Here is a 27,080-nt window from a genome sequence, read left to right as displayed (position 1 = left end):
TGCCTATATTATCCCAGGACTCCGGGAGCTGGGGCATTAAGAAAAGCACCAGCTATCATGAGAATCATGATAAAATCACACACGTTGGGAACTCTTGCTGTCTTATCTACCTCTCCACAGTGGGGCCTTCATCTCAGCCTCTAATACATCTTTAAAATATCAGTGCTGCAAAAATCCAGCTGTGAAGCCTAAATCCAATGACTCTACCTTTAAAGGAGCTGTCAGCTTCACTTGTTGGCACAAGACCTAGAATTTCAGGGCCATGCCAAGGGCAGGGCGATTGGGTCTTTCAAAGGGGGCTATGGGAGGCAAGAAATTTGGTAGGAACTGACCATGTGAGACCCGCGTTCCTCTGGCAAGGCTAGTCTGCAGGTTTCATAATCAGACTCCTCAAACATTTATACCAGAAAGGCACTTTGGAGAGTTATGGGCCGGCGGAGGGGGGCGTAAATGTATCTTCATATGGTACCTGTGGGCCAGATTCTCCAATGTGCTGTCACCCTTTACACCAGGGCAAAGTGGGCATAAAATGCTCTTATTTCTGATTGGGCAGTGCCACACCCACTTTGCCCAGGGGTAAGTTACTGCGTGACAGGCTGGGCAATGGGGAATCAGATCCTCTCTGTTTGTTGTAACCTTGTGTAATTTATCTGGGCCAGATTCGCTCAGTTATGCTATCTGGCACCTTTGCACTGCTCTGGCAGCACAGAAGGGCTGCAGATTACGACTACACCCACTCTCTCTCTCTCTCTCTCACACTCAGACTCTCTCTCTCTCTCTCTCTCTCTCTCTCTCTCTCTCACACACACACACACACACACACACACACACACACACACACACACACACACACACACACACACACACACACACACACACACACACACACACACACACACACACACACACACACACACAGTGTAAAGAGGATTTAACAAGACTGAAAATCAGGCCCAGGATTACAGGTGGTTTGGCCTGGATCTAGTCCTCTGGCTAAGTGTGTCATGTTCCCCTCCCATGACTGGTCCACATAAATATACACTGAGCCTGCTCATACTAGCAGTGAAGGCAGTGACACCTTTAACTGACTAGGATGTGGCTATGCCTTTGGTGTTGAAGATGCCAGGTTGATCATACATCCTACTCAGGAGGGAGCTCTTCAGGTAGCTCGCTGGAGTGGCATTTGCAGTTACGTGGCATGTGCTTTTCCCTTTGGATAGGAATGGAACGAAGGCCCCAGTGTGGGGCTAGAGATACTGTGTGGCTGGAGGTGTTGGAGTATTTGTAGTGTGTGCCAGCCTGTACAGGTGAAACTGATGTCCTCCTGACCTCATCTTGTCGTGAAAAATCTCATGATGTTCTTCCTGTGGTATCCTGATCAAATCTGAACACTGGTCATACCCCCGTATCATGGCCATAAGTTACAGTTTTCTTCTTTACTTTATATGGGAAGCTGTTTTACAGTGCTGTTGTGCATTGTTGACTAGTTGCCGCGTTCCACTCCAGAGGTGGCTGCATTTCAGTGGTCGGTGAAGTTTTCCCTTGCCCGCCTCACAGGACAGTTGTCAGACTTCGTCATAGAATGTTTGAGATCCTTGGAAGAAAGATGCTAGAGAAGGGTAAGCCATTGTTTTAATGACCACACGCGGTCAAGGCCTCAATTTTATGCCGCACGATGTGACCTGGTTTGTGAAATAGAAAAGGCCTGTTCTGACTCTCTCAAGTAAAGGGCAGGGGCACACATACACAGCAGCCAGGACTCAGCGATAGGAGAGAGAATACAGACACGTGTGGGGCATTTCTAAAAATCATCAAGGTTTTATGATGTTCTTTCTCAAACGTCTCTTCCCTCTTCTCCTTTTGCCTGTTCTCTCCCCCACCCCGTGACATCTGCTTTCCTACCCAGGGGACTATTTCTCCACAGGAATTTTTTATAGTTATTAAATGTAACTGTCAACCTGTTAAAAAATCCCATGGAAATTCTTTAAGCATGAAAAAGCTTTTAAAAAAATTCTTTTTCTTTCTCCTAAATGGAACATAACCCTTAAAATTCTGCAAGACTTGGAACTGTAGAACCCAGGAAGTGCTACAAGGCTCCAGATTCTAGAATCCAGGAAGCTCTAACATTCGAAACGATATGATCCAGGGATTCTCCTCCCAGCCAGCAGCCAAAGTTTCAGCACCACAAAGTAAAGAGCCTTCTGATTCTAACTCAGGCAAAAGTTGGAGGTGGGGAGAGGAGTTTGGAGCTTAATCGCAGCCTATCTTCAGACACAATGATGAATTTGTGATGCTCTCCGTTTCTTTTCCAAACAATTCTATTTTCATCCTCCGACAGACAGTGGGCCACACGCGCAGCTGGTGCAGACTGGCTTGGCTTTACCTGGGTGGCTCTACACCTACTTTACAGCACCTGACAGCCTGACCCAGTGGTTGATTTGGCTGACAAGAGATAACAGTGAGGTCCCAATCACGTGTAGTCATTTGCTTAGACTGTCAGCTCCTTGGGGCAAAGAACACCTCTTTGTTCCGTGTTTGAACAGTGCTTAGCTTGATGGGGTCCTGCTCCATGACTACCACAGTACAGAATAATAATTTAAAATCCCATGGCATGTGTTGCACTAATAGGTGCATCAGCCTCAGCATTTTGGCCAGATCCCACCTTGGGTAATGACATTTGGCCAACCTAAATTCCCCCGCCATAAGTGAATAAAAAATCCTTCTTCACTTCCTGCCTTAAACTGCTAGGCAGCGTGGCCATGCAGCTGTTAAACAGCTGCCGAGTGTCGGCCCAGAGGTGGCTGCATTTCACTGTGAATGACACGATCTCAGTTTGTAATTGTTTTGTAAAACTGGTGGAGCTCTTGGGGAGCTCAGATGCCAGCTGGCCTGATGACAGTGCCCTGTCCCCTATTGCAGGGGAGAGACAGGCCATTAATGACCTTTGTTATCGGTCCTGATGGGAAAATGAAGGGAAGCAGTTGGGTTTACTTCAAAGCTACAGTGCTGGGAAAGAACCCAGGTGAAGGTGGAATCGAGCCCAGAGGGGCCCCCTGCGTAGTGGGCTGAAGCTGGAAAAGGAAGCTGATTGCCAATCACAATGAAGGCCGTATTGCTGATTGCAATAGAAACCTTTGCTCCCAGGTGGGGCACCCGCTCCACTCCATAGGAGCCCATGGCACTGTCTTCAGAGCAGTTAATTGTGTGTGGAATGCGCCTGAACTCTGGGCTGCCCGCTGCGGCGTAGGGCAAAGCTCCCGCCTCCCGAAGCAGGGGCAGGCGCAGGCCTGCTGGAAGGCAGCACCACGGATGGGGAGCGTGTCCAGTGATATTTAAAGTGAGAAAGGCACCAGCCTAGGCCACAGCAGACCTGACGTCTCTCTCTGGCTCTGCTATTGGCATGACGTATGACCTTGACCCCGTCACTTTTCCTTTCTTTGTCTATGTAGATTGCTGGTTCTTGGGGCAGGGACTGTCTCTCACTATGGGTATGAACAGCACGGAGCAGATGGGGCCTATAGATGCTAACGTAATGCTAATAATAAAAGCTCTTTGTGCTGGACTGAGACTGGACATCAAGCTATATCATTCAGCAGCATCTGTAATCACAGCTCTGCTGTGATGCTACAGGGTGAGCTAGTATTGCAGCAGGAGGATGTGCATGGTAGCCTGTATCTAGCCAGCATTCCCTTCCAGGACTGAGGAGCCCAGGCCAGAATTCAGAGAGACCCTGACATAGGTTGAGAGCTGAAGAGCCAGGGAGAACCATAGGGTCTGTCTATGTCCTGCATCCTCCACAAAGAATCTCCCTTTATACTCATCGCGGTGTTCATGGTAGGTGTGAATTTGAATAAGGTCCATGACCTCTGCAGAGGCAGCTTCCTTGGGCCTGCCTCCCCGCTCTGGGCATTACGACATGGACCACACGGTCACTCCGCCACTCAAATATGGAGTGTCTGGAGAGGTGGATGCACCAAACCTGAGTAGTGCTGCGACCGCCTGGAACGGGGAGTCAGCCCCCGCCCCCAGGAACAGGAGCCACTGTTCTGGAGTGAATGCGGGCCAGGCTCGTTCTCAACGCCCTCGCAACCAAGCCGTGACTCTTCCGTGACTATGGGTTTCTTTCCCCTCATCTCTACCATGGAATTAACTAAAAATTTGCATGGCAAAGTCATAGCCTTAATCACAGTCCAGCCCCCTCCCTTCTCCATCAGGAGATGCTTTCTCCAATCTCCTGGCCTGGCAATATCTCAGGAGTGTTGTAATTTTCCTCATTGTCTAAAGGGATAGGAATGGATGTGAAACTGACATTTGTAAGTTACATGGTTATAAACAAACAAACAATTTTTTTCTGCATTCAGGGAATATCAATGTTGAAACTGACTGGCAGCTAGTTCAGGGCAAAATAATTGCACTTTAATATCCCTGATGGGAAAAAATTCTGTATGGTTTTGTGGATATGAAGCCAACACTGAGCTCTAGAAACAGAACAGGGGAAGATAGAAATTATAGGGTTCTTTAGAATTTAATCGATAATCTAGGGTGACCAGACAGCAAATGTGAAAAATCGGGACAGCAGGTATAGGTGTAATAGGAGTCTATATAAGAAAAAGACCCCAAAATTGGGACTATCCCTATAAAATCGGGACATCTGATCACCCAAAAATAATCTGAGCCTGCCTGTGGGTTTTTTGAACCAACCCAGAGATCATAGCAGGGATAATCTATCAGAGGGTAGTGTTTTCTGTGGGACATTTCCATCATGTGATCAAATCTTTGCTGGTATTTTGCAATGGGAAATAGCAGAACAACTGATATTCAGCTATGGAAAGTGCCTCTGTAGCAGTTATTCACTAGGGAGTTTGTAAAGCACAATGTGTGCCACGTTAAAAGCAATGTCAAAATAGCTCTGAACTGTTACTGGCTGCTGTGTAAATATTAAGCTTTGTTTTTTGTTTAAAAAATAACTCTTAACTCATTAAAAATAACTCTCTGTGGAAGCTATTACCATCACTCCAGTTAATAAACTAAACTAGTCTGTCTGCCTTTTTACACGATATCATGACTCTAGGGAGACAGAGAATTAAACATTGTTTCACTTCGTTTTCACATAGCAGAGAACAAATCAGCCAACACGTAGTTCCCTCAATAGTCCTCCGCCTTTTAAAATGTTAGAAGATCTATCCTGGTCAATCTAGAGCTTCTCCACTGTGCATGTTTGTCAGTGTATATTTGATGAAGTTTTTTTCTTTTTAAAACTATCATAAAAAACCCCTCCAAAACCCTTAAATGAAAGAAACTGACCCATGAGCAAACTGTTACGGGGACCATGTGGCAGAAACTAAATCAATTTCAAATGGCACCCAAAACACAGACACAGGACTGCAGATCAGTGTATAATGTCCCCACTCCGTTCCCAGACTTCCGCGACCCCGCTGTGAACCACTGATCCTTGAAATGTGGGACAAAGATCGGATGCGAGAGCCAGCAGATCAGAGAGCCTGGGATGAAGTGAGAGCGAACATTTCATTAACACCGATCAGGTTTCTCATAGCCTCAGCTTCTGGATTCAGCATTTCTGATGTCAGTAATTTACAGTAATAAAGAACGAGATCACAGCAGGTCTGTTTGGGACAGTGGAGGTCAGGCTGGGTCTAAGCTGCATGCCTGTTCCTGGGACTCGGGTACAAAGAAGAGGTAAGGGTCCACCTTCATTTTAACTTCACTGGCGTATTGCTGGTCTCTGGCTTGAATGCGGGGGATTCATACCGGTTGGTGTGTCTGTCACTGCTACTCTCTTCTGGATGGAATCAGAACTGCTTGACCACCCATCATAGGCCCTGTATTGCTAAGAGTTGATGAGGATTCTCCTTGAGCGCAGGCAGCAGTGGCCGGGAGCACCTACTCACGGGCATTCCCAAGCCTGCAGCATGGTGATAACAGCAGCGAAATCCAAGCCAGATTTCTTAGTGTTATAACCATTGTGTGGACAAGAGCTAACCCAGGCTGATGATGCATAAACTGCTCCCAGTTCCAGTTGAAGTGCAGCTTCCCTCAGGTATAATGAAAATCCCCAGAGAGGTCCGGGGTGATGAGCACTGGATGCTGGCGCTGCCTGACAGCAGGGACACAGACCCAGTGTGCAGTCTCTCTAATTGCTGGCTCTGAAGTCTGTGTGTGGCTTTGCCAGCCCTGGGTCCAGCTGTTCCTGGTGCTGAGAAGCAGGCAAAGGGGATTTATCTCCCGTCATGGCCCTATACTGTGTGTACAACATCCCAGGAAAATAGACCAGCACATGGACCACATGAAGGCCTGTGGACAGCAGAAGGTGTTTTGAGCTGGGACCATTTCTCATTTCAAAGCCTCTTGCTGCCCTCTCTTCATTCCCAGGGAGACAGTTTGGGGGGAGGCGTCTCAGAGATCCATTATTTCTGTTGGCAAAATCCTACCCCCAATCTCCCCACAGCAAATTTAAGCAGAAATGTTTTTTTCCCACAGTGAGCTGGTGGAACTCACTGCCACAAAGGTCAGAGAGGCCAGGAGCTTAGCAGGATTTGCAAAAGGACTGGGGCTTTTTCTGTGTAGCAAGAAGATCCAGAGTTGGAAGAGTAAGGCGCTTTGGAAGGGGCTAGCCACCCATCTGCTTCAGGGCCAGCGGAGGTCAGGAGAAAACTTCCCCCCAGACAGCTTATGCCATTGCTACAGAGTTTCAGCCTCTGAGGACGCTGGTACTGGCCACTGTTGGAGACAGGCTAGTGGCTAGATGGGTCCTTGGTTGGATCCAGTGTGGCCATTGCTATGTTCCTAGGTCCTGGGCAGGGGAGGGAGGAGCCACCTGGCACTGTCCCTGTCTTTTTCTGGCAGGTTAGGTGGGCATTAGGCTTGAGCCTGCATGGTGAGGACGGGGTCAGTTTGAAGGCAGAGTTATCCCCCCTCACACCCTGCAGAATCAGTGTTCTGTGGTGGGAGGATGCAGTCTTCCTGGCTGGTGACCAGCTGTCCCCCAGGAGGCCCTGGTGCTCCCAGACAGTCATGTTGCCATCACCACGCTACTGAAAAGGAGGGACTGGAAAACGCTTTGGCAAGGGGAAAGAAAGAGTTGCATCCCAGCTGCTCCCTTGGGCCCCGGGGCTCCTGGAACTAGCGAGAGCAGGAGTGGCACCTTTGGGGGAACTAAAGCTGCCATCCTCTGGTGGATGCACTGGAGTTGCCCCGTGAGACATGGAAGGAAAGGAAAGGGGGAAAAAATGAATGAAAGAAGGAAGGAGAGATGAAGAAAGAAAGAAAGAAATAAAGACACCAGGGGAAACAACCAGCTAAAAAAGGCTGAAGTGATTCTCCTTGGAGCTCAGTGTTGGGTGGGCAGGATCAGACGTTGCTGATGCGGACGCTCAGGGGGCTGCCCCCCCGCTCTGCTTTCTCCCGGAAGGTCTCCTCCAGCTTCAGCTTCTCGGGGTCCCCGAACCGCACTGTCTCGTGGACACAGCACAGGGGCGACACCTTGACCACCTGGTCAAACAGGCTGAAGTCAGCCACGTACTTGCCGCTGGCCGAGAGGGAGATGACCGGGCTGAACTCGTAGCCCCACAGGATCTCCTCAGGCAGGTACGAGGTGCGCACCTGGCAGGTGGCGCTGGTCGACTCCACTGTGCCGCTAAGGATCACCACCAGCTCGAAGTCTCCTTCACCCGTGCGCAGGGCTGTGTCCCGCAAGGGACTGGAGTCATCCACCACGTGGTAGAAGGTGAGGGGTAGGATGAGGAAGGGGCTGTCGGAAGACGTGTCCACCTGAAAGTCCACATTGACCTGGTTGAGCCGGATGCAGTCCCCTTCCTTGGTGAGGTAGGTGTTTAACAGCTTGCCGGTCACCTGGCAGCCAATTAACAGGCTCTTGCGCATGTTGGCCACTCGGATCATCAGGCAGGTCTTGCCATTGTGTTGGGCTACCACCGCATTCTGGCTGAACTTGATGGTCTCAGCTCTCTTCTTGGGACGGGCAATTTTGGCCAGGAAAGTGCCGGTGATGAAGATCTCCATGATGGTGGTGAGAACCAGCTGGCTGATGAGCAGCACAATGGCCAAGGGGCATTCCTCGCTGATGTAGCGGAAGCCATAGCCAATGGTGGTCTGGGACTCCAGGGAGAAGAGGAACGCCCCAGTCAGCGTGTGTACCTGCATGACACATGGGGTGTGGTTGGCCGGGGGGTCGAACTCCAGTAGGTCCCCATGCAACAAGGCCACCAGGTACCAGATCACCCCGAAGATGAACCAGGTGCCGGCAAAGGTGGCAGAGAAGAGCAGCAGCTTGTAGCGCCACTGCATGTCAATGAAGGTGGTCCACAAGTCCTTGAGATAGAGGAACCGCTTGTCAGCAATGTGCTCCATCCGCACGTTGCTCCGGCCGTCCTTGGTCATCACGCGCCGTTTGCGCAGGCCGGAGCCAATGAGGGGGCGGCTGTCGGTCTGGGTGGTCTGGCTGTAATACACCTTAGTGGCAGAAGTCATCTGGAAGAGAGGGCATAAGGGATGGGACATGGTTAGGAGCCACCTCCGGATGGGCTGAGATCAGACTCAAACGAGGGCCGTTGGGACTGAGCGTGGACAGCAGCTGGATAAGACAGGCAGACAGACACGCAGCCTGTATGTGGATTGCTGGGTTGGATAATGTATTACTAAGTAATTTATTATTAAAGCTAATGAATGTTTGCCACTTTAGCCAACCGTACGGAAGGGAGACGAGGGGCAGTTTCTATTCGCTGTTACCTCTAGGAATGTTAAATGTTTCATTCAATGATCACCATGGGATTTTTGTGATTGAGATCCTGCCCTCTATCTCCACCAGGGACACCGGAGTGTGTTTATTAGCCCTTCTGATTCCTGGGCTCACTTTTCAGTCTTTCTCCCCGGTGCACTCCAAATACTGGAGAAGCCTGCAAGAGAAAATTGCAAATTAATCACGAGGGGGCAGGATTCTATTAGTTTTAATAATAAAATTACTTAGTGATACATTATCTTTTAGATTCTACACCACTTCTGGGCAGGGACAGTCTGCACAGCTCCTAGCGCAACGAGAATCCAATCCTTCTTTTTCTTAAACAACCCTACCAGTTCTTTGTAGATTTGCTAGAACTGAAGTGACTTATCCTGATAAACTCAATGCGCAGACCCCTTTCGTTCCCTCTGGCTAGTGTCATGAAACCAAATGTGCCAGCTTTTCAAATGGGAAATGACCCAGGGATTAAATACCCAGGCATGGATGTGATCTCCTCAAATTCATTGTCAGCTGTTAAATGCTGTAATTGGAAGCAGATGGGCCATGACTGTAATTCTACAAGGCCTGTGGGCGAAGCAGAAAGTCAGCGTCTCTTTCAGGTGCATTGGATCTAATTTGCCGGGCAGACAGACAGGCCAAACAATCCAGCTACCTACCTGACAAAGAGGGCAAATCCTGGCCTGTTGAAGTCAATAGTAAAACTCTTGCTGACTTCACTAGGGCCAGCATTTCACCCAAACGGTCCTTCTACACTGCAAAGAAAAACCACCACACTGAGTCTCGGAGCCTGGGTCAATTGACTCAGGCTCGTTGCGCTAAAAACAGCAGCGTAGGTGTTGGGGCTGGGGCTGGAGCCTGGGCTTTGAAACCTGGCTGGGGGAAGGGTCCCAGAACCCAGACTCCAGCTCCAACGTCTATTTATAGCCCCACAAACCCAAGTCGTTTGACCTTGCTCTGAGATGTGATGCTGTGGGGCTTTTACTGCAGCGTAGATGAACCCACAGACACTGTCTGTCTCTTGCCATACGAATCTATCTAGCTACCGAACGATTGTCATTTAAACCTCTCTCTCTTCATACACTCATCTCTTTTGATCTCTATCTATCCCCAAACACCTTATCTATCTATCTATCTATCTATCTATCTATCTATCTATCTATCTATCTATCTATCTATCTATCTATCTATCTATCTATCAATCACTGAAGCCTTCCCCTGTTTTGCCAATAGGACCATCCTCAAGGTGTGTGTGTTGAGCGAGTTCCACAGGTTAAGGGTGTGGAGCTGCAAAGTATCCTCAGGTGGAATTAATTTTTCCACAGTCTGGTGCAGGAGGGGGGTGGGCATGTGTGCAGTAGACTTTCCCCATTCTCGTCCCCCCCTCCCCCAGTCACACACAGCCTATTCTTGAGTGACACATGGCTTTCTGGTCCAGGAAAGGATGTAGGGGCTGCAGCTGGGGAGGGATGGAAGTGGCTGATCACTCCTTTCAAGATGGGAAGGAAGCCAGATGTGAATCTCCTTCTCTACCAGTCCATGCCTGTGCAACCTGAGCTAATGGGCATCTCCATTAGCCGTTAGCAGTAGAGGGCCTATGACACACATCCAGGCAGTTCTGCACAGTAGCATGTGAATCCCTGACACCACTGAGCTCTAGCCTGAGTTGGGACTAAGCAAGGAGCCTGATCTTATTTGGGAATGACCCATCTGTGACCAACTCCCTAGATCCTTGAAGCAGCCTGAGCACTTACAGGCTGAGGGTGTGTCCTGGGTTCAGGGCAGGTGTCATTACTAGGAGAGGATGTTACAGTTATGACTCTAATCTCACCCCAAGGAACTTCCCCAGGCTGCTAAACTGGTCCTCAAAAGTCCTCAGATTGTATTTTTTTCAGCCTAACGACTCTCTAGAGACCCGGAAAAGGACCCCAAAGCCAATGCATCAGATCCTTTCAAACCTTAGAGATTGGCCTTTTTGATGCTAGGCCTATTCTTATTTATTTGTACGACAGTGGCCCTGAGAGGCTCCAGCTGAGATCGGGGTCCCATGGGTCCAGGTGCTGCACAAACACATAGTGTGTGAGAGGCCTGGTCCCCACAGAGCTCACAGTCTAAACAGATGATGGGTAGGGGAAAAGGAAACTTCACTTTCCCCCACACTTTGTTTTACAGATGAGGAACTGAGGCAGAGCGATTAAGGGTCAGATCCCCAAAGAAAAGCAGAAGTCTAACTCGCATTGAGGTAGGTGCCGTAAGTATCTTTGAGACTCTGGCCCTAAATATGTTGCCCAAGGCCACACGGAGACTGTATGGTAGAGAAGGAAACAGAACACCTGTTGTCCAAGGGCTAGTTTAGGTCAGGGCTTTGACCCTGTGATGGGGTATTCACCCACACCAGAGTGGAAGGGGTTAATGGAGACCTGCCACACCTTGGCCCAGAAAGGAGCAGTGGAGGTGAGTCCTCCAAGCAGCCTAGGGAGGCTGCGCAGGAAGCAGCCAATTGGAGGGAAGCTGCATGGAACAGCCAGTCAGGGCCCAGGGGGGCTCATATAAAAGGAGCTGCAGGGCCAGAGAGGATCAGTGCCTGCTGGGCACTCAGGGAATGAGCATGGTATCCCTGAGAGGGTTAGCAACACCTTGGACAGAGCAGCTGCTAGCAGAGACTGGGGGAGCATGAGGGAGCCCCTGGCTGGCTACTGGGACTGGTGGGCTGAATGCCCAGAGAAGAGGGTGAAGAAGCTGCTGGGGACACGCGGAAGTGGCCCAGGGTATTGAAGCAGCAGAGACAGAAGTTAAAGAAGCAGGCTGCTATGCACAGGGTCCCTGGGCTGGGACCCAGAGTAACGGGTGGGCCTGGGTACCCTTCCCCACCACTGGGGAAGTGGCAGGATTTGGACAACAACACTGATTTCCCCCCCACACACACATGCACCCCCTGGAAAGGGGGAGATACTGATGGTGGCATGACTGGAGTGCCGAGTCACGAAGAGGACACTGTAGTACTTGGATTGAGGTGGGTCTGCAGGCGGAGATGACAACAGAAGAGGCAACACCAGGAGAAGGCACGTGGGGTGGCAGAGCTAATCCTCATGACAACCAGCAGGAGGTGCCGCTGTGGTGAGTGGACCCCATGACAGACCCCAGGACCAGCCTTCCTCTAACATTTAATTCCTAGTCTTCCCCACTACATGTTTCATTTGTCGCTCCTATCAGTTCTGCTCCAGCGTGCTAGCAACAAGGGAGGCATGAGGTCACCAGATGCTTTGATGGTGAGTTACTTTGGCCTCTTTCTGAGCAGGGACTTAGAGTGCTGCCTGTTTAGCTTGTCAAAAAGAAGCCTGAGAGGCCACTTCATTACTGCATTTCTGGGGGGAGGGGATAGCTCAGTGGTTTGAGCATTGGCCGTAATAAACCCAGGATTGTGAGTTCAATTCTTGAGGGGGCCATTTAGGGAACTGGGATAAAAATCTGTCTGGGGATTGGGCCTGCTTCAACCACCTGGAATCCCTTCTAACCCTGACATTCAATGATTCACAGGGAGAAAATCTCAGGTACTTAAAGGCACTTTCCCTAGCAGGGCATATGAAAAGCCAATAAACTGGCACCAGACAAATTCAAATTAGAAATAAGGCATGTGGTTTTTAACAGTGTGGGTAACAAAGCTCTTGAACAAGAGCAGTGCTGGGGTCTCCATCTCTTGGTTTTCAGGTCAAGCCTGGCTGCCTTTCTGGAAGATGTTCCTGAGCCAAACACCAGTTCCTGGGCTCAGCTCAGGGGTAATGGGTGAAACTTAAGGACTGTGGTATACAGGCAATCACAGGAGATGATCTAATGGTACCTTAAGTGCTGCAAATTCACAAAGGGCTGGGGAAAAAACCAGGTCATTCTAATGTCCCAGTTCTTTCAATAATAATAGATACTCCAAACCTCCTTTCCCCACTTTCACAAGAAAGTGTCACTCTAAGCCCAACACTGGCCAGAGCACAGGGGGCTTGATATTGTACATGGATTTGTTCTTTCTACACTGCCTACTTAACCAATAAGATCAATAACCACCATGGATAAATAGATCTTTGGCATGATAGTGATTAACCTGCACAGCAGTGGCCCAGCTGTGGCTGCAAAAGCTCTTGCTGGACATGGATTTCCTACCCCACTTTAGCTGATATGTTGGTGGTGGTGTTATAGCCAGAGCCCAGGGTGTTGTACAGACACAGTTGCTGCCCCAAAGCATTTCAGGCAAGGTGTGGGATAGGAGGTGACATATCTTAGGTCTCCTGATTCCCAGTCTAGCCCCCTATTCAGGGGATCTCATTAGTAGCTGCCCTAAAGTTTTAATCTGAGCCCCCTTTCATAGAACCATAGAACATCAGGGTTGGAAGAGACCTCAGAAGGTCATTTAGTTCAACCTCCTGCTCAAAGCAGGACCAATCTCCAATTTTTTAATTTATTTATTTAGCCCCAGCTCCCTAAATGGCCCCCTCAAGGATTCAGCTCACAACCCTGGGTTTAGCAGGCTAGTGCTCAAACCACTGAGCTATCCCTCCCCCCAGCTTAGATTGGTTTAAGGAAGGCTTTGCCCTGGTCCTGAATCTCAAGTCTCCGAGATTATGTTCGCCAGCCGATGAGCTGTCCTTTTGCAGCTAATTCCCAGGGATAAGGTAGAGCAGGATGTGCAGTACACAGTGGTGAAAGGGAGGGGGTGCTCAGGGAGTTAGGATGAGAAGGAGGGTGATGGGGCAGCTTTTACAGTAAGGGGGAGAGAAAAGGATCATGTGACCCGTGATCTGATCCTGCTCACTTTAGTCACAGCACAACACCTGGAGTGGGATAATGCTGGCTGCAGACCAGGCCAGCAGGGGAGGGTGTCTCTGATCCTACCTCCGTCTAGTATGTAGCTGGCCCTCATTACCCAGCGCGGCAGTGCTGTGATCCCCAGCGTCTCCAGTGGGAGGTAGGCACCTAAATATCCTTGTGGGTCAAGCCTAGAATGACTTGCCCCAGGTCATCCAGGAGTTCTGTGGCAGAGCAGGGAACGGAGCCCAGGCCACCAGCCAGCTCTCCAACCACTGGCCCATCCTGCCTCTTAAGGTGGGGCTGGTGCCACCAGAAATGCACAGGGCTGTCCCACTTCTCAGCTCTCTCCCCCACCCTGGTTACGCATCACACACTGCACCGCTCTCAGCAGGGAACCGACGCAGTAGCACCCCCAGTGCGTAAAGCAGTTAGATGAGCCCCTCCCAGCCAGCGGCCGCCTCTCAGGGTTTGAGTCCCACCGGGGCGGCTAGTTTCTAACTCGTACATGTACACACCGCAGTCAGCAGATGGCTGGGAACCCTGACTCTTGGAGCTGCATAAGCACCAGCCCCGACCCTGATGGAGGAACCTTTTTCACATGGCTGTGAGTGGCTGCCTGTTACAGGTGACCCCAGTCCAATTCCCAGGTTGTCAAACAAGGCTGCCTACCCTTAGGGAGCCCCCTAACAGGTGATATGACTGAACAGGCTATGGAGCTGATCCTAAGCTCTTTCAAGTCAATATGAGTCTTTCCACTGACTTCAGCTTGCTGTGGATCAGGCCCTGAGCCAGAAGGACTTGCACGGAGGTTAGACATCCCCCATGAGTATCAGGAGAGGGTCATTTGGCAGCCGTTTCAGTTGGGATTAGTGTGACCAGATAGCAAGTGTGCACCCAGAGTTACCTGGACTCACAGGGCCTATTCGCCACTCAAGCGCTAGTAGTTTAAGTGGTAACCAGGCTACGTGGTGAGCATTCTCGAGCAGAAGTCTGCAGCTTTACAACCATTTCCCCCATATTGGTGAGTCCAGCACAGAACCCAGGCCCTGCCTTTTTCCACGCTGAATATGGCCCGCTCTGAATTTCCCCCACCCCAGTGAAAGTTTGTCAGGGAGGTTTCTTTGCGGGAAAAGCAGCTGCTTGGTGGGGAAGAGCTGACAGATTCCCAGCCAGGGCTCAATGCCATTTTGCTGGCATGGAAATTTGCAGTGAAAAGAAAATGTTTTGCTTTTTTCTCTCACCCCCACCCCCGCTAATCCACATCAATGTTCATTTCCTGCGGGTGGGGAGAGTTGCTCGGCAAAACTCTAACCTGCCCATGTCCGGTTTTGTGGACTAGTCAGAGGTTCTGCCAGCCACGGAAATTCACGTGATGGCTTGTAATTGACATGATCCCTGGGTTCCATGTGAACAGCACGACCTGGGTGGTCAGTGGAAGTGACCCATAAAACAGGATGGATGTGATGTGATACAGAGGCAATTCCATCCCTACGATCCTTCTGTAGAACTCAGGGGGTTACATCAGGGCTTTAATTTGGGCCACTGAACCTTTCATCCCTAAATTGCCAGTTCAAACCCAAGTTTCTGGATCGCGATAAGCCGCTCAAACTGACTTAACAGCGTCCACACCAGAGGCTTCAACTAAATCAGCTTTGAAACTACAGCTTGGTTGGCAGATCATTTTTTTCCCCCCTATGAAAATTCCAGGTTTTCATTGAAAAGCAGAAAAACAAAACAAAAAACCAAATCACCCTGCAATTTTTTTCAGATTTCAGTCATGGAAAACTGATTTTTTAAAAAAAATTTCAATGAAAATTGGAATATTTTGGTACAAACACATAGTAACACTCCAAGAAGTTTACAGTCTAAGACAAGGCAAAACAGGTGGGCACAATAAGGAAGTGGCTGGAGAGAGGGTGCAGGGAGGAGAGTGGAGAAGCAAAGATAACTTAGGATGTACTAGCACACATTGGCTCAGAACTGCACACAGCTAATCGGGGTGATCACAATTTCCCATTGGCTTTTCAGCCTGTGAACTATTTTGGATTCTGCGTTATGTCTCTTTAATTATTGTTCCAACCAATGTATTGGTACTGAAGGTCCAGCAGCCTGCAGTTCCCAGGATCTCTCCTAGGGGCATCCTGAAAGCTAGTGAGCCTCTCTCTCCATCACTGTCATCATTTACGTGAGTGCAGATCGCTGCCATTCTGATTTATCCCCACATTGCACTAGTGTAAATGCCGCCCTGAGGTGCACAGGTGCAGGGTGATGGAGAATCAGGCCCCAGTACAGCCATTGCTCCACTCCACTGCTCTGATCTAGGGCCTGGTTTTAATAAGACTGATGTTGTTTTGGCAGGGGTCACCAGGTGGCGCTCTTGCACAGTCATAGGAGTGGCGTTAGTTCGGGGTGATGCTGAATTCTGGGGGGGCTGTTGCAAGCAATAGGGCAATTGGTGGAATCTCTCTAACTACAGCCAGGTCTAGGGGGCAGAGCTACACCCTGGGAACCAGCCATGGGTGCCTGGGCTGAGATGCCTGAAAAGAGGGTTGCCTGCCTGCTATCTGGGACGCTGCTGTTCTAGGACTGATGCATATAGTGTAAATAAATGAGTTACATTCAAAAGTCCTCAGTCTCTGCAGCCCTACTCAGTTCTCCTATGGACACTGACCTGCCAGCAGAGCAGTGACAATATCTGCCCCAACAGCAGCAGCTGCCATCACCCCCCCTCCACCAGTGAACCTTGACCATGAGCTGGAGAGACCAGCCCCAGGGCTGAAGCGAGAGCTCAGTCCCTCTGACCTGCTTGGCTCTTGCTGTCCCTGCTGAGAGCGCAAACCTGGCTGCCGCTTGGGAGACATTCACCCGCTAGGAACCAGACCGAGACCCGACAGACTCGTTTCACCCCTGGGGACCATGCAACGGCTATAAAGACCCCCCTGATCTTAAACCAGCCCTGCCACAGATTTGCTTGTGGCCCCCTAGACCTTAGCGCGCTCCTGCTCTTCCTGGCTGCCCAGTGCTTCCCTACAGCCTCTCTGCTGGGGGCACAAGCTCCTTCTCCTCTGCAGCTCCTACCACCTGCAACCAGCCACAACAGCCTCCCTCTCCTTCACATGCCCACTGCCCAGGCCTGGTCATTCCTTTCCCCACTGGGAGAAGGGCGTGGCTAGGATCTGCATGCAGCACGGTGCGAAATCCAGCTGTATTAGCAGCCTGTAAAAACCTGTTGATCCATCCCCAGACACCGCCCCCCATCTATCTATCTGTCCCTCTAACTATCCCCATACCCAGCTCTCTCTCTCCCTCTCCATCCCTCCTGTCATCTCCGTGCCCCTTCCAGAACAGGGGCAGGTGTATCTGATGGGCCACATCAGTCACTTGCTAGTTACCCCCCTCCCCAGGGAGCCTTGGGTTCCTTTGTCACATGCTCTGCGACCCTCCCTTACCAGCACCCATAAAGCACCTGCGTGCAAGATGCCCTAACTAGACCACGCCTCCTCTCACCAGGGAGGGCAGCCTAGGCTCCTTCAGCCCAAGAGCGCTCCTCTCCCCTCCTCTTTCTCTCGTCTTTCATTACCGTCACTTTTCCTCAGTGGAGGAGCCAGGCCATGAGAATGCGGGAGCACAAATCCCCCGCAGGGGCACCGGCCTGTCACCCAGAACGCCTCGCACACCAAAATCCTGTCTCACTGCACGGCTGAGAAGTAACTGGGGAAGACAGCTCCAGTCACTGGAACCGAAGAGTACGCTGGGCATAAAGGCATCTCCAGAATTTACCGGAGAGGAGTTCCCAGCTCATCTTGCAGCTAAAGCCTGGGACCAGGAGGCAGGATGCTTGGGTTCTGTTCCTGACTCTGCTACTGTAACCACCCTGGGCCTTGCTTTCCCCATCAGCACCATGGGAGCCCAGTTTCCCAGGGCTGCTGCGTGGCTGACAGGTGTCTATAAAGTGCTTTGGGATCCTCAGGTGAAAAGGGTTGGGGGTAATGATTGAAGGCATAGGGCAGAGGTAATTAGCGAGAGGAAATATCTGGCTGTGAAATGCAAAACTACAGGCCCTTTCCCCTTGCCTGGTGCCATCACCAGCTACTTACCAGGCTGCCGGACACATGTTCACATCTCAGCTATTGACCTCAAAGCACTTTGCCAAAACGGGCAGCATCAGCACCCACAGTTTTACAGAAGGGGAAACTGAGGCACAGAGAAGAGAAGTGACTCACTTAAGTGCACACAAAAAACCTATTCCCATCCCAGAATAGAACGGAACCCAGGCCTCTTGGCTGCAACTCCCCTGCTTTAACCCAACAGGTAAAATCCCAGCACTGGGAACAGAACCCAGGAGCTCTGTTGCCTCCTCTATCCCACAGCTAGTGTCTAGTGGCTAAAGTAGGGGGCTAGGAGTCAGGACTCCTGGGTTCTAGTCCCTGCTTGGGGAGGGCAGTGGGGACTAGTGGTTAAAGTATCGGGGGGGCTATGAGTCAGAACTCTAGGGGTCTTGTCCCAGGTTGGGGAGGGCAATGGTTAAAGTAGGAGCTCTCAGTGCCAGTCTCAAGACCAGTCCAGGGAGCTATGGTGACTGCCCACCTGGGGGAACCAGCGGGGAGGAGGTGGTGGGAAGCCATGGGGACGAAGTGGATACAAGGGAGGGTCAGTTGTGCGTATCACGTGACAAATTTCTGGGGACACCCCTGCTGCACAGACCTTGAGAGCGCTTCCCTCCAGAGCTGCTTACCCAATTTCTTTACAGTGTAGCTGAAAGCCAGCACCGCTACACAGCAACAGAGGGTGGCTGCGTCTTCGATGGCATCCCACAATCCCATGGGACCCCAGTACCACTGGGCCTTTTACTGCCATCTACCTTGTCATGTCCTGTCCCTGTCAATGTTTGAATACTTCCCTCCACCCCAGCGAAAAGCCTCAGTTTCATGTTTTCGGTTTTGCTGCCTAAACAATAAAGTTACCACCAGAGTAGACAGCTGGGTCTCTCCACCAGCTCCCTTTGGGGCCTGTGTCTAAGCCCTTCTCGGCTGGGTCCAAATATAACATTTGGCGATGAAATATTTCTAGCCCACGAGTGCCCGGTGCTGCCTCTGCCTGAATAAGAGGAAAACATATGCTAATAATACTATGAAAAGAGGGAGAAACTTCACCTAGAGGCACAAGGTGGCCAACTGCTGCTTTTGCTGCTAGGACAGTGAGAACCAGCCAGCTGGCGAGGGGGAACTGGCAATTAACAAGCTGCTACCTGGAGCTCCTGCGAACATAACAGTGAGGGGAAAGTAAGCAGCCCTTGGTTGCCCTCATGCAAGCAGGCAGAGAAGGCGAAACAGCTCAGCCTGCACTGAGGGTCTACAGCTAGTAGAGGGAGCCCAAGTACAGCTGAAGGAAGAATTCTGCAGCCTGCTGTGATGGCACAGAGCCAGAAGAGGCAGGTCAAGTGCAGATTCTGCAGGGCCAAAAAAGACAGTTTCTTTGGGACAAAGGACATCCAGGAGCTGTGAAGTCCAACAGCAGAAGAGAGAAAATGGCAACTTTTCTGGACAGCGTTGGTGAAGTTGATGACAATTGCAGCTCGTGAGTAGCGTACCTTGAACGTTTTGAGTAATTTGTAACTTGTGACCCCATTCCAGACAGACAACGAGTTTCAACCTTGTCAACAGTGATGGGTCTGAAGGCACATGGACTGCTGCATGGCCTGTTGTCTCCAGCTGTGCCCAGAACTGCCACATACACTGCAGCAATGCAGGAATATTTTTCTCTTACACCATCAATGATAGCAGAATATTGGTTCCATGAGTGACACCAGGGAAGTGGAGAGTCAAAAGCACCATTTGTTGACGCTCTAAGGAAGTTGTCAGAGTATTGTCAGTTCAGACAACCATTAAGGGATGTCCTGCATGACTAATTTGTCTCTGGACTATGCAGTGACCAGACCCAGAAGAAGTTATTGACTCTATCAGCACTTACTTTCAAGAAGGCTTTGAAGTAGCAGTTGCCCTGAAGATTGTAGCGAAGGGTTCTCTGGACTTTAGTGTGAGCCAAGAAGTTCACTTTCTGCACTGGTGAGAAAGAGGATCATGGGAACGTAAAGAATTTCCATGTGGCCATTGTGCACAAACTATGCATGCTGAGAAGGATTGCTGCACACGCCAAATTATTTTCAGAAAGTGCCAGAAGAAAGGACACATCGCTGTGACCGGTTACATAGTTAGTCAGCCGGCAACAGAGAGTAAGTGTCCAGTGAGGATGACAGAACTGAACCTAAGAAAGGAGGAAAGTCAGAACTTCATAATGTGGGAAAAGACAAGAGCTCTAGTGACATTGACCAAAATCTAGCATTACACATGTTATAGGAATCTGGTGTCAGAGATGGCATCTGGATCATGCCCTTGATTGAAGGAGTTCTTACAAGAATGGAGCTTGATAACGGAGCTGCTGTTTCACTGATTCTTGCATCTACCTATCACCAGACTTTGTCACAAGTTCCTCTGGAAGAAACCTCCACAGTTTTGAAGACTTAAATTGGAGAAAAGTTGTTCCCAAAAGGGATACTCCAGGTGGAAGTTCAACTGGATGGACAACCAGTTGTTTTACCCTTTGTGACAAAGTTCCTCCTCTACTTTGGTGGGTCCTGCGCTTATTGGAGGATTTGCTTGCCTCAGAGATCTTCCCCTCTGGTGGTACCCACTGTCCGGGTCAACTCCTCCTGTGTCTGCTCAGGAGTTGGGAGGTTTGGGGGGAACCCGGGCCCACCCTCTACTCGGAGTTCCAGTCCAGGGCTCTGTGGATTGCAGCTGTCTATAGTGCCTCCTATAACAGCTGCATGACAGCTACAACTTCCTGGGCTACTTCCCCATGGCCTCCTCCAAACACCTTCTTTATCCTCACCACAGGACCTTCCTCTTGGTGTCTGATAATGCTTGTCCTCCTCAATCCTCCAGCGGTATACTCTCTCACTCTCAGCTCCTCACCCTCTTGCTCCCAGCTCCTCTCACACGCTCCTTCTCCTCTGGCTCCTCCTTGCCTGACTGGAGTGAGCTCCTTTTTAAACCCAGGTGCCCTGATTAGCATGCCTTGATTGGCTGCAGGTGTTCTAATTAAAGTAGCTATCTCCACTGCCTTCTAGAAAGATCTTAATTGGCCCCAGGTGCCTTGATTAACCTGGAGCAATTGCCATTTGGTTATCAGGGTCCTAGGGATTTGTTTTGCCTGGGGCTAACATACCTGTTTCTCAGCACTTTACTGTAGCTATCTGGCTTTGCCCCATCACACTACCCACTTCGTCAGATGCATGTAGTGGAAATTTCCAGAGGCAGGTATAAAGTTATTGTTAAGTATGACAACCAGCCAAAATATTGCAAGCTCAGAGTGTGCCTTATGTTCTGAAGCCTCTGGTAGAGGCTGATTTGGATTGTTTAGGGAACTTTGAAGTCCTGTCACCAGTTTCACACAGTGAGTGGACTACACCCATCATACCGGTGATCAAGAATAACTCAGTCCGAATTTGCAGAGATTCAAAGTGACACTGAATCCAGTTTTACCTGCAGACTGTCCACAACCTTGTACTGAAGATTTGTTTGCTACGAGTGGCGGACAGTGTTTCGGTAAATTGAATTTGCTCTTTGTATGCCAAAAATGGAGATTGAGCCCACATCTCACAAATATCTCACAATCAACACACAAAAAGATGCATTTTGTTACAACATGATGCCTTTTGGTATCACATTGGTACCTGCCCTGTTCCAGAAAGCCATGGATGAGATTCTGAAGGGACTGAATAGAGTTCAGTGCTATTTGGATAACATCCTTGTTACAGGAAAGGAGTAAGAGGTTTAACTCTCAAAATTTGGATGCTGTTTTGCAGTGTTTAGAAGACCATGGACTGAGAGTACATGAAGACAAATATGAGTTTTTCAAACCTTCAGCTGAATCCCTTGGACACGTACTTGATGCTACAGGGCTTAAGGAAATTGCCGGAGAAAGAGCAGAGTTTTTAAAGTGCCACCGCCAGAGAACATGTCACAGTCACGTTCATTGCTAGGACTGCTTAACTAATACAGTAAATTTCTGCTCAATCTGGTGACGGTATTGGCGCCTCTACATGAACTGTTACAAGCAAAGACAAAATGTAAATGAACTAAAGAATATAAGTATGTATTTAAGGAAGCAAAGAAACTGTTGACATCAGCCAACATTCTTACGCACTCTCATGCTTTGCTACCATTGCAGCTGGATTGTGAAGCTTCACTAAATGAAGTGGGTGCAGTTCTTTCCATGCACATTTTCCCTAATGGGATAGAGAAACCAGTTACCTTTCAGTCACAAACACTCACCATGCCTGAGAAGAACTATGTGAAAATAGAGCAAGAAGCTCTCAGCATTACCTTCATAATTTGGAAATTCCATACCTATCTCCATGGTGGACATTTTACCTTGCTGATGGATCATCACCTGTTACCTTCAATTTTGGACTGAAATGTGGAATTCCATCATTAGTTGCTGCTCGTATGCAGTGATGAACATTACTATTTTCAGTTCATTCCCATACTATTCAATTTGGCTGTCGCACCTACCATGCTTAAGCTCCTATCAATGCAAAGAAACTTGGACAAAGTGTTCTCTCTGTTTGATGGAAAGGTTGCCCATCGCTAGCACCGACATCAACAAATAACCCACTGAGGATGCTGTTCTTTCTCTTGTGAAGGGAGTGGTACCTCAAGGTTCAAAAGAATCCTCCATTTACACACCACGTCACATCAACATGAATTATCTTTGAATCATGGTGGCATCTTATAGGGAAAGTGAGTGATCATTTTGAAATCACTTCAGTCTCACATTATGGAAGCTCTTCACAAAGATCGTTTGGGCATTGTATGGAGGAAGGCAATAGCCTGGAGTCGTGTCTGTTGACCAGTGAATGATGATGATATTGAGAGGAAGGCAAAATGCTGTATTATGTGCCAGCAAATTCAGCAGGATCCTGGCCCAGCTCAAATACACCCATGATTGTGGCCTCAGGCTCCATGGACACATATTCACATGGACTTCGCTGGACCATTAGAAAGTTGTATATTCTTGGTTGTAGACGATGCCTATTGGAAATGACCAGAAGTTTTCAGAATGACTTCTACTACAGCGACCAAGACCACTGGGAATCTTCAAACCTTGTTTAGCCAATTTGGTTTGTTGTTACAGTTGGACAATGGACCTCAGTTCTGCTCTGAAGAATTTCGGAGATACGCTCTGTTCCATCCATCCTGCTACAGAAGGACTAGTGAAACGCTTTGTATAGACACTCAAGCTAACAAGCCTATTTTGAATCCTCAGCAGACATTGGACAATTTCATGTTTGCTGCAGGAAACCACATGCTACTACCCTGAAGTCACCTGCAACTCTTTTCTTGAAGCCATCTTTGCAGAGCTGTTGGGAATGGCTTTGTCCTGATGTTGCCTCTCATGCGTAGCCAAATCCCAAGCTCTGCAAATTGATCAATGATGTGAGACGTGTCATCATTCTTTTCAGGTAGGAGACTTAGTCTCGACTCGCATCTATGGCAGTGGAGTGAAATGGATACCTGGAGAACTTGTAAAATGCAGGGGTCCAGTTTTATTTGTGGTGAAACTATCCAATAGTGTTTTATGGAAATGACTTACGGACCAATTGCAGCCTCAATAAGTACTGGGGTCTGAGGATGTTCCAGCAGGACTTTCTGCTCCTCCAGTCGAACCTCCTTCCATTACAACTCCTAATTTTGGTGACTTGTTGGGAGAAACTTTGGTACCAGTTTCAGTTGATTCCATACCAAAGCCAGCTGCACTGACCGTGCTTGTTGTTCAGGATACTGCCAGACCACCATCACCTGTTGTCCCCAGACAGCGCAACAACCAGGGATGTGCCTGCACTTATAAATTGTTTGTTTAATATATTGCTATTCCAGGGCACAATGATCCCTCGGTCCACCCATAACATTTTGTTAATGTTTTATGATAGCCATGTAAAGCATAATAATGTATGTATATTTGGTAAGTTTTTAAAAGTAGGGTGGAGAAATGTGATGTCCTGTCCCTTTAAATGTCAGCGTATTCCCCCACCCCTGTGAAAAGTCCCATTTTCCTGGTCTTTTTTTTTTCTTTTTTTCCCCCAGTTTTGCTGCCTGAATAGTACACCTGCCACCAGAGCAGATAGCTGAGTCTTTATCAGCTCCCTCTGAGTCTGTGTCTGGGTCTATCTCCTTCTCTACTCAGTCTAAATATAATAGACCTACCCCTGTTACTTGACTGGAAGCCACCCCCCCATTGTCCCCATAGAAATGGGGGTGCTTGCTTGAGGATAACTACAACCATGCTCTGGGGAGGCTCCCATCCGCCCCCCACTTGCCTTGGTGTGGCTGGAGGGCTGCACCAAAGGATCAAGCCTTTCCACTCCAGAGACTGGGGCGGGATGGGATGCAAATGTGTGAAGGGAGAGAGGGGGGCTGGAAGGTGGCACTCCAGGGTGAGGAGGAGAGGGGGCCCTGCTATCTTACATAAGGCCCCCAAAGCTGGGCTTTCTCTCCTCTCGCTAATCCCCGGCCTGGGAGATAAATGGAGCCAGACACAGACAAAACCCGCCAGGGAAGAAAGCGATGTGTGTTTCTGACTGAGTCATGGCCAGGCTCTTCCCCCACCCCCCCCCTTTGCTTCCCCCAGCCCAGATTGCCTTCCCTGCAAACAGAAAACAAGCTGGGAGGGAACAAGAAAGGCCTTTTTCATCTTTGCGTCAATGTTTGGAAACTTGTCCTGGAAGCAAAGAGCTCGGCTCGTCCCCCTCTCCCCCTGGAGTCACACGGCCCCTGCGCCATGCTTTCTCGCTTCACTGGTCTTTCCGGTGGCTGGGGCCAGTGTGGTGTTGGGCCAGGAAGTGTCTTTCTGTGCATGCACCCCATTCGCCTGATTGCCCTTCTCGCTCCACACCGGCTTTGTGCGCCTGTCCACCTCTCCGGCTGCTGGAAAGAGGGCAGAACTTTCCATGCCCATAATATGCCTGCGGTTGGCACCACCAGGCTCCTCTCCTCAGGCCTGGGCAGGAGGAGTGGTGCCAAGTGCCAGGGGTGGCTGTGGTGTGAGGATAAATCTCCCTTCATTATAATTCAGATGGGATGCAGAGCTGAGATGGATGTGAGAGTGGGGGACACTAGGTGGCATTTTGGGTCCCTTTTCTCAGACTTGGCCCCCATCTGTGGCTGAGTCATCAAAATGGCCGCGCTTCCCCCTCGTTAAACTCTCCTCAAAGGATGGCGTCGCTTTCTTTTGAGGGTCCCCTCAAATTACTGGTGCATGTGGCCATCCAAGAAAGAGAGAGGCTGGAGCACTGATCAGCTGGCCATGCTCCGGGGAAGCCCTGTGTTAATATTCTGCAGTGCACATTCCCAGTCCCTGGTGCCTTTCATCCTGCCTGACATCTCGCCTACTCCCTCACCAAGAAGAAGGATGCGGACAAGCAGCGGGCCTTTATTTTTGGTCTTCCAAGTAGATCAGATTGTGCTCACAGGGAGAGATTTTTTTTTTAAATCTTCCTCCCCCGGGCGTCCTCCCAAGCTCCCTCTTCCAGCGTCATTGTGGTCTTATTGCGAGACCCGCGATATATGCTGTTTTTCTTTCCAGCGCCAGCTCCTGGAGACAGCGGATTAGGCCTCTCCAGGTTGAACAGAAAAACTGGAAAACGTGAGCCCTGAAGATCCAACTATTATTACTCCCTGAATTTTAACACACCCTTCAGAATTTCTGACAGGGCCTGCTCCTGGTGTTTGAATGCTTGGTGAGGGCAGTACATGAGTTAAAGTAGTTATGTGATCCCACAGTCATCTGCCCAGCACCCAGGGCTGGCTTTAGGAAGTGTGGGGCCCAATTCGAACATTTTCAGCGGGGCCCCGGCAGGGATGACTTGAAAAAAACATGTAAAAAAAAGCCTTTCATTTCTTAGCAACTGATTCCCTATAAAAAGTTCTGATTTAAGGGATGTGCCACAGTATGTATTTTTTCTACCAGCAAGGTACAAATACATCTGTATTTTCCTCCCAGATGGAGATTTAAGAACCAAAAAGCCTGACATGTCTGGGAAAATACGGATGTATGTTAACCTTACCTAAAGTTCTTTTTTAAAAAGATGGTCCTGAACTAGAAATGAGCTCCTTTCACATATGTGGGTGCCCACCACTCCCTGGGGGTGTGCTAGGGTGACCAGATTCCTGATTTTATAGGGACAGTCCCAATTTTGGGGTCTTTTTCTTATATATGATCCTATTACCACCCCACTCCCTGTCCCAATTTTTCACACTTGCTGTCTGGTCACCCTAGGGTGTGCACATGTGTGGGTTCCAGCTGCTCCCTGCCCCCATTATTGAAGCAGGTGTGCAGGATTACTGCAGGGCTGCCCAGAGGCGGGGGCAAGAGGGGCAATTTTCCCCAGGCCCCGGGCTCCACAGGGGCCCCCACGAGAGTTTTTCGGGGCCCCTGGAGCGGGGTCCTTCACTTGCTCCAGGGGGCCTGGAAAACTCTTGCGGGGCCGGGCCCCAGAGCTTCTTCCGTTCCTGGTCTTTGCCGGCGGGGGGGTCCTTCTGCTCCGGGGGGAAGGACCCCCCGCCAGCGAATTACCGCCGAAGCGGGACCTGCTGCTGAAGTGCAACCTGGTCTTTGGCGGTAATTCAGCGGTGGGGGGCCCTTCCGTTCCGGGACCTGCCGCCGAAGTGCCCCGAAGACCCGCGGCAGGGGTCCTCCGCCACTGAATTACCGCCGAAGAGCGGGCTGCACTTCGGCGGCGGGTCCCGGAGCGGAAGGGCCCCCCGCCGCCGAACAGGGCCGGGTCTAGAATTTTGCCGCACGGGGGGCGCCCTGCCACTTGCCGGTCCCACGGCTCCAGTGGACCCTCCACAGGCATGCCTGCGGACGCTCCACCAGAGCCATGGGACCAGCGGACCCTCCGCAGGCACACCTGCGGGAGGTCCACCGGAGCCGCCTGCCACCAATGGCCCCAGGCCCCTGGAATACTCTGGGCGGCCCTGGATTACTGCCCTGGGAACTGCAGGGCACCAGTGGACATGGGGCTGGCTGGAGGTAGGGTCTGGCTGCAGGCAGGGCAAGGGATGTGGGGCTGGCTGGAGACAGGGGTGTGCGGGGTGGGCTGGCTGGCTTCAGGCAGGGCCACTGGGGTGTGTGGCATGGGTTGGCAGGGCTGGAGACAAAGGAGTGTGGGACTGGCTGACTTCAGGCAGGGGGGTGCGGCAGGGGTTGGCTGGAGACAGGGCAGGGGGTGCGGGGCTGGTACGGGCAGGACAGGGGGTGTGGGGCTGGTTTGGGAAGGGCAGGGGGTATGGCAGGGGCTGGCTGGAGATGGGTCGGTGTGGGGCTGGAGGCAGGGCAGGGGGTGCAGGGCTGGCTGCAGGCAAGGGCTGGTGCGAGCAGGGCAGGGGGTTCGGGGCTGGTGCGGGCAGGGGGTGCAGCAGGAGGTGGCTGCGGCAGGGCCGGTGCAAGG

The 27,080-nt window shown here is 50.4% G+C and overlaps 1 protein-coding gene across 5 annotated transcripts in view; it reads right to left on the bottom strand.

The window, feature by feature from the left end:
• Window positions 1-6,827: 6,827 nt before the first annotated feature.
• Window positions 6,828-27,080, bottom strand: part of KCNJ10 (potassium inwardly rectifying channel subfamily J member 10) — a 56,601-nt gene continuing 36,348 nt past the window's right edge. For 2 of the 5 annotated variants that reach the window (XM_050929903.1, XM_050929904.1), the window contains exon 2: window positions 6,828-8,930. In XM_050929903.1, coding sequence (XP_050785860.1) covers window positions 7,369-8,535 — 1,167 coding nt within the window. In that variant the 5' untranslated portion in view covers window positions 8,536-8,930 and the 3' untranslated portion in view covers window positions 6,828-7,368. The remainder of the gene's footprint in view (window positions 8,931-27,080) is intronic. The other 3 variants (XM_050929905.1, XM_050929906.1, XM_050929907.1) reach the window with 3 other exon arrangements.

This window comes from Gopherus flavomarginatus, chromosome 20, assembly GCF_025201925.1.
Source record: "Gopherus flavomarginatus isolate rGopFla2 chromosome 20, rGopFla2.mat.asm, whole genome shotgun sequence".
NCBI classification, from domain to species: domain Eukaryota; kingdom Metazoa; phylum Chordata; order Testudines; family Testudinidae; genus Gopherus; species Gopherus flavomarginatus.
This window is presented reverse-complemented; position numbering and strand designations above follow the sequence as displayed.